Raw genomic sequence first — 8,455 nt, 5'->3', positions numbered from 1 at the left:
AATGATTCTGCTTATTATATTGCATCTGATCGCATGATTTGCATGATTTTCCCATTGCTGCTTAATAAGCCATCCCGGGTTATAAATAATAGTGGAATTGGTTTCTAATAATGGCGAGCCATAAAGTGAATGTCTTTTATAGCCGGCACAGCGGCCCCGGCATGCTCCTGCAGGATAAATCTCTGGATTATTATTTTTAATGTCCCTGCGCTGTATAATCTGCCGCTAATAACACTGCATCATTTTCTTTAGCTCTCCTCTTATTATTACAACTTTTTCTTTTCCTCCTACATTTATAGGACATAGAAGAAATTGGGCTGATCACCCTCAATGTCTTCTTCTCTTGCTTTGGGGATGGCAGGCAATCTGTTCCCAGGCAGGGACTGTGCAGCATAGAAGAACTGCCGGCAATGATCATTCTATGCAAATCAATGCAAATGGCGCATTAGATTCCAATAGCAGATCTTCTGTAATAGGGCTGAGTGTCATCTTCCCTTATTACAATATATCTCTCCTTACAACACAGTCTTATTATGGCCATTGTACAGGCACATGACTCCAATGTGGAATTGACTTCTTTATTACATTGAGTTCTTCATTAACTGATACTTTGTTGCAACAACAATGATAATAAAATAAATAAAATAAACGGATACGTTATACTGAAATGTTTTGCTGTCATAAAGTCATTGGATTCTTTATATTGTACAGCAGATTCAGTATAGTATTATAATAGTATTGTAGCGTGCAAAACAACGGGGGTTCATGGGATACAATTTATTTCTTTATAGGATACAATTTATTTCTTTATCGGATACAATTTAATTGTTTAGCGGATACGATTTGTTTAGCGGATACGATTTATTTGTTTATGGGATACAATTAATTGTTGTAATATTTTGTATTCTACAAATGTGAATGTATTTATGTAATGGTTCGTGCAAATTAAATTGGATGAAAAGAATTCGATTTACCTGCATGCGTTGTGCATAATGACAAATTCTGTTTTGCTATCAAATTAACAAACTCGGCTCTGCTACATTTAACCAGGAAAAAAATTTTTAAATGGTGTAGGATTTGTATGTACTAAATATGAATGAGTCATTGATTGATATAGTGATATAGTGATATAGTGATATAGTGATATAGTGATATAGTGATATGGTGATATAGTGATATAGTGATATAGTGATATAGTGATATAGTGATATGGTGATATAGTGATATAGTGATATAGTGATATAGTGATATAGTGATATGGTGATATGGTGATATGGTGATATGGTGATATAGTGATATAGTGATATAGTGATATAGTGATATAGTGATATAGTGATATCGCTAAGGTTCAGGACGGAATATAATGTAGCACCATGACCAGCGCATTTCTACACCAAGTGATTGTATATATGTGTATAAGGATTTGGGCTGTATACATGTCATGCCTTGTTAGGTGTTTGTCCTCTTACCTGGACTCTGGACTCTGTCAGTCCGATCCTCAGTGCCAGTTCTTCCCTCATGAAGATATCTGGGTAATGGGTCTTGGCGAAGCTCCTCTCCAGCTCGTTGAGCTGTGCCGGTGTGAAACGGGTTCGGTGCCTCTTCTGCTTCTGCTGTCCCTGGTTCTGGCCCTGCTGTTGCCCGGACTGGTTGGGGTTCTGCTGTTGCTGCTGTTTGTCCGGGTCTTTGGAGCTGACGGCCATCGAGGACTGGTTGGATCCAACGCTGGTGATGTCTTCCCCGGGAAGCATGGTGGTGCCCTCTACCTGGTCAGCGTTACCAGACAGATCTCCCGGGTGCACAGAGTCCGAGGCGCCCACTCCAAGGCGGCATTTCACCGCCTCACGGTGCCCCAGCAGCTCTGCCGCATCCTTCATCCCTGTACACAAGTAATGGAGATGTAAGCAGGGGCCTGTAACATGCCAGGGATAGCTACTAAGTCATCATATCAGGACTAGATAATATAGACTATACTATACTATACTATGTGCCAACATGCCAGGGATAGCTACTAAGTCATCATATCAGGACTAGATAATATAGACTATAATAGGTATCACTATGCCCACTATGTGCCAACATGCCAGGGATAGCTACCAAGTCATCATATCAGAACTAGATTATATAGACTATACTATACTATGTGCCAACATGCCAGGGATAGCTAACCAAGTCATCATATCAGGACTAGATAATATAGACTATACTAGGTACCACCATGCCCACTATGTACCAACATGCCAGGGATAGCTATCAAGTCATCATATCAGGACTAGATTATATAGACTATACTATACTATGTGCCAACATGCCAGGGATAGCTACTAAGTCATCATATCAGGACTAGATTATATAGACTATACTAGGTACCACCATGCCCACTATGTACCAACATGCCAGGGATAGCTACCAAGTCATCATATCAGGACTAGATTATATAGACTATACTAGGTACCACCATGCCCACTATGTACCAACATGCCAGGGATAGCTACCAAGTCATCATATCAGGACTAGTTTATATACACTATACTATGTGCCAACATGCCAGGGATAGCTACCAAGTCATCATATCAGGACTAGATTATATAGACTATACTATACTATGTGCCAACATGCCAGGGATAGCTAACCAAGTCATCATATCAGGACTAGATAATATAGACTATACTAGGTACCACCATGCCCACTATGTACCAACATGCCAGGGATAGCTAACCAAGTCATCATATCAGGACTAGATTATATAGACTATACTAGGTACCCTCATGCCCACTATGTACCAACATGCCAGGGATAGCTACCAAGTCATCATATCAGGACTAGATTATATAGACTATAATAGGTACCACCATGCCCACTATGTACCAACATGCCAGGGATAGCTAACCAAGCCATCACATCAGGGCTAGATAATAGGCACTATGCTCTCTATGCTCGGAGAACACACTACCCTACCAGTGAATGCAGTCATTCCAGATTATACAAGGCAGCACCATAGCAGGGACTAGAGTATAAACAACAATATGCTACAGCACTACTATAGAGAAACCAGTCAAGTAGTTATATAAACATATATATATATATATATATATATATATATATATATATAAAAACATGGACTACATGCTACTATTTCACCACTATTTAGCCCATATTTAGCCTATTTCCTCTGCCATTCAGAACAGAGATTTGGCATTCCTTCCACTGGACCAACATTACAATCCACAGTCCTAAATGTCTAGTTGTATATATATATATATATATATATATATATATATATATATATGTAGGCACTGCAGGGCACCTAAGACCAGCAGGGTGCCAAATACTGCCCAAAGGACTACACTCCTAAAGCTGCAGCCGACTACAACTAAACCTTTCTACCTCTACAACTATAAACCAGTGTTTCCCAGCCAGGGTGCCTCCAGCTGTGGCAAAACTACAACTCCCAGCATGCCCGGACAGCCTTCGGCTGTCCGGGCATGCTGGGAGTTGTAGTTTTGCCACAGCTGGAGGCACCCTGGCTGGGAAACACTGCTATAAACTAAACCCAAAGTTTCTCCCCCTCCTGCAGCGGGTGCATTACACTGAAGCAAACCCTCAGCGCTCCTGTGCCCACAAAGGAAGCTAAATCCACAGATAAAGCCCAAACAACTAAAAGGAGGAAAAAAAAAACCGCATGTTAACTGAGCTCTTTTTGAGTGTAAATATAATTACACGCGGCTTCTCGGACGTCCACATCCCTGTATGATAAGACTGCAGTTAAATCAAATTAAACTTTAATACTACACAATTACTTTAGAAGGAATTAGCCCATTTAGAGAGCATTAAGGCGGAATCAGGCACAAATTGACGCTTTCCTGGGGAGGGGAGAAGGGTGGCACAAGACTCACCGAGTCGGGCGTCCAGGAGGTCGGCGTGAGACAGCATCGCGCACCGCTCCAGGGCGAAAGCCTGTCCCCCCCAAATCCTGCCGGCTGCTTAACGATTTCAAAATAAAAATAGATAGATAGATATAGATAAGCTAAATGAAAGAAAATTCGGTTTGTGCTTAAAAAGGGGGGTCCCCTGCATTATAATGTCCTTTACTGAGGCGGGGAGGTGCTTAGTGCCTGGGTGAGGGCTGCCACCAGCGACCAATCACCGAGCGATCTGCAAATGTCACCGACTCAGCTCCGAGTGCAAGTGCTGCTGCTCCAGGCTGGGGGGCAGGGGGGCTCTGTGCACCTCCAAGGAGCCTCAGCTCAAGTCCCAGACCTCTTACTATACACTGCCCTCTCCCCTGGACCTGGCACCCATGCCAACACTCACTGGACCATACAAGGTGCCATCTATAATGGGCGAAATCTGCTTGATATCAAAGGTAATCCTGCAACAAAAAGAAAAAAATCAAGCAATTTATACAGTGTAACGTGATCAAGTGAATGTAATACAGGAGGAGGAGGAGGAGGAGGACTAGTATTAGGAATTACATCACATATAAATAGATGTTTTCTTCTTAGTTATTATATCGCCTTTGTTGGCATTTCTTTTTTTCTTTCTATTATTTGGTATGAAAGGCGATCAATATCAATTAAAAATCGTCCTGTTTGTTAATTAGGGACAGTAAGGGTTAAGTTAAGACTGATAGGGAAAATTTAGCGGATCATTTAGCTGATACAACTAATGTCGGATGCGCAATCGTTATTGATACAGACGATTGTATCCAATAGATCCACCTGGACGGATGGATAAACAGATAGAGATGGATGGATGGATGGACAGATAGATAGATGTATATGAGATAGATAGATATGAGAAATAGATAGTTAGAGATAGATATGAGAAATAGATAGTTAGAGATAGATATGAGAAATAGATAGTTAGAGATAGATATGAGAAATAGATAGTTAGAGATAGTCATAGTTATAGTAATATCTATCATAGTTATAGTAATATCTATCATAGTTATAGTAATATCTATCTAATAAATAGTTATGAGATAAATAGATAGACGGACAGATATATAGATAGAATGAAAATAAATAGATAAATAAATAAATAAATAAATAAATAAAAAGATAGAAGAGAGAGTGAGAGAAATTATAAATATATAGTATACAGATAGAAGATAGATAGATGGGAGAGAGAAAGGGAGTGATAAAAAATGATATAGATATATAATAGATTAATAAATAGATAGATAATAGATATGGGAAGAATAGATAGATGATAGATAGGAAATAGATAAATAAATAGATGAGAGATAGATAGATAGAGAGATATGAGATTGATAGATAAAAGATATATATGAGAGATAGATAGGAGATAGATATATATGATATATATATATATATATATATATTTATAGATATGAGATAGATAGATATGAGATAGATAGATAGATAGATAGATAGATCGATAGATATGAGATAGATAGATATGAGATAGATAGATATGAGATAGATGTGAGATAGATAGATATGAGATATGAGATAGCTAGATGATAGATATGAGATAGATATATATGATATATATATATATATATATATATATATTTATAGATATGAGATAGATAGATATGAGATAGATAGATAGATAGATAGATAGATAGATCGATAGATATGAGATAGATAGATATGAGATAGATAGATATGAGATAGATGTGAGATAGATAGATATGAGATATGAGATAGCTAGATGATAGATATGAGATAGATACATAGATATGAGATAGATAGATAAATAGATATGAGATAGATATATAGATATACAGCAGCATATCTTTGTCTGTAGATATATAGATAGATAGATATGAGATAGATATGAGATATGAGATAGATAGATGATAGATATGAGATAGATAGATATATAGAAATACAGCAACATAACTTTGTCTGTAGATATATAGATAGATGATAGATAGATAGATATGAGAGAGATAGATAGATATGAGATAGATAGATATGAGATAGATAGATATGAGATAGATAGATAAGAGATAGATATGAGATAGATAGATAGATAGGAGACAGACGGCTCATAGCTGACTAGATATTAAAATACAGGTGAAAATATATATGTAGCCATCTTGCACATTGTTATACCAATAATAAACCCTCCTCTTGCACACTCAGCTCTGCACGTGTATATACTCAGCTCCCATGTGTATATATACTAAATATTGCTCTTTATTTGTATAGCTGGTTCCAAGCTTTCTCAGAGTATTATCCTGGAGTCTATATCATGCAGAGTCCTTGTGTAATGTACAGAGATCCTCCTCCTCCTCCTCATGTTAACCTGCTTTATATTTCTACCTTTATTATATATATTTTTTTCTTCCTAAGCTTCACCCATTCATCCCGATAACACCCTATATCATGTCACGACATGGCAGTGTGTTTGCCGATATAGTGTGCGATGACTGTGTATGAACAGATCTCCATGCCATGATGCAGAGTGTTCCCTCCCTGCAGCCCCTGCTCCTGGGGTGTAGAGGCAGATGGGCGCCCTGTGCTGCTCTAGTAAATGAGGGAGACCCTCCTGCAGATCGTGCGGCAACATCCTCCATAGACAAAGTCAATTTCGTGCAGTAAATAGAGTTAAATGTTCTTTCTTTACATTTGAATATGTGAAAAGTGCAGGAGCAATGTGCAGCCTGTGAGCAGGGGAAGCCAAGCATCCCTAATGCTCTGATTCTTCAATCCCAGCCAACAACAAAGTTTAGATTAGCAATATATTTCTAACCAGAGTCATTTTCAAGATCATTAGGCATTTATGTAATTAGTGCCAAATCTATAAGCTTTTATTACGATTATTAGAGTAAAATCAGTCTAAATTTGTACTAATTTACTACTGTTTAGACTTGGCTGTCAAAGCCAGAGCTTCTTATTGTAAATGATAAGTGAGGAAATTAAGTGCAAAATTCTGTACCAGTTCTGATGCGTCTGCAAACAATCCGTTTCAATTGTGTTTGAGGCAGAGCACATTACCCTTTCCAAGTCTTCTCTGATGATTTTTCTTGTCTCTTCCTTTTTATTTGCACAACAAGAACACAGAGCCCAGTGCACCCTCCAGGCAGAGACCTTCCAGCACCCCCCTTGATGAACATTGATTTTTAATCCCACATTGATGCAATTAAGAATATTAATTTAGCACATAAGTATAAAGAGCAGAGAGGAGGCAGTGCATGCTGTACTCCAGGAGCTGGGATGGCAGAGGCAGAAGCAGGGGGCTCTTCCCCTTGTCTTTTTTTTGGACAAGAGACGAACAAAGGAGGTGACAGAGCAGATCTGGCCACTTTGTCCCCCTCTATTCAGCCCCCCCCCCCCCTGGGCTCATCCACATGTTTGCACTTGTGTTCTGTCTTTTGCAAGGGACCAGGCTATGGATCACTCCCAGACACCTATAGATGAACTCAGGGGTCAGCAGAGAAACACAAACTGGCTGGGTGGGGAGGGGGGGGGGGGGGCTCTGAGAGTGCAAAGAGTTAGAAGGGGGGATCAGGGTATAGAGATCAAGAAGACAATGGGGGTAAATTGTTGTCATAGTGTCCAAAAGGGATGTGTAGATCAGTGTTTTCCAACCAGCGTGCCTCCAGCTGTTGCAAAACTACAACTCCCAGCATGCCCGGACAGCCTTCGGCTGTCCGTGCATGCTGGGAGTTGTAGTTTTGCAACAGCTGGAGGCACACTGGTTGGAAAACACTGGTTTATAGTTGTAGGGCATGCTGGGAGTTGTAGTTTTGCAACAGCTGGAGGCACACTGGTTGGAAAACACTGGTTTATAGTTGTAGGGCATGCTGGGAGTTGTAGTTTTGCAACAGCTGGAGGCACTCTGGTTGGAAAACACTGGTTTATAGTTGTAGGGCATGCTGAGAGTTGCAGTTTTGCAACAGCTGGAGGCACTCTGGTTGGAAAACACTGGTTTATAGTTGTAGGGCATGCTGGGAGTTGTAGTTTTGCCACAGCTGGATGCACTCTGGTTGGAAAACACTGGTTTATAGTTGTAGGGCATGCTGGGAGTTGTAGTTTTGCAACAGCTGGAGGCACTCTGGTTGGAAAACTCTGGTTTATAGTTGTAGGGCTTGCTGGGAGTTGTAGTTTTGCCACAGCTGGAGGCACTCTGGTTGGAAAACACTGGTTTATAGTTGCAGGGCTTGCTGGGAGTTGTAGTTTTGCAACAGCTGGAGGCACTCTGGTTGGAAAACACTGGTTTATAGTTGTAGGGCATGCTGGGAGTTGTAGTTTTGCAACAGCTGGAGGCACTCTGGTTGGAAAACACTGGTTTATAGTTGTAGGGCATGCTGGGAGTTGTAGTTTTGCCACAGCTGGAGGCACTCTGGTTGGAAAACACTGGTTTATAGTTGTAGGGCATGCTGGGAGTTGTAGTTTTGCAACAGCTGGAGGCACTCTGGTTGGAAAACACTGGTTTATAGTTGTAGGGCATGCTGGGAGTTGTAGTTTTGCAACAG

At 40.1% G+C, this 8,455-nt stretch overlaps 1 protein-coding gene across 1 annotated transcript in view; it reads right to left on the bottom strand.

Moving 5' to 3' along the window:
* The window catches only part of OTP (orthopedia homeobox), a 13,971-nt gene extending 9,697 nt beyond the window's left edge, over nucleotides 1–4,274 (bottom strand). Inside the window, exons 1-2 of the mRNA XM_056552472.1 lie at nucleotides 3,897–4,274; nucleotides 1,470–1,879 (exon numbers count right to left, since the gene is read on the bottom strand). Coding sequence (XP_056408447.1) covers nucleotides 1,470–1,879; nucleotides 3,897–3,933 — 447 coding nt within the window. The 5' untranslated portion in view covers nucleotides 3,934–4,274. The remainder of the gene's footprint in view (nucleotides 1–1,469; nucleotides 1,880–3,896) is intronic.
* Nucleotides 4,275–8,455: the final 4,181 nt, after the last annotated feature.

The sequence above is a fragment of the Hyla sarda genome, chromosome 1 (genome assembly GCF_029499605.1).
Source record: "Hyla sarda isolate aHylSar1 chromosome 1, aHylSar1.hap1, whole genome shotgun sequence".
In the NCBI taxonomy this organism is placed as follows: Eukaryota; Metazoa; Chordata; class Amphibia; order Anura; family Hylidae; genus Hyla; species Hyla sarda.
The sequence above is the reverse complement of the archived record's forward strand: the minus strand, read 5'-3'. Positions and strand labels throughout refer to the sequence as shown.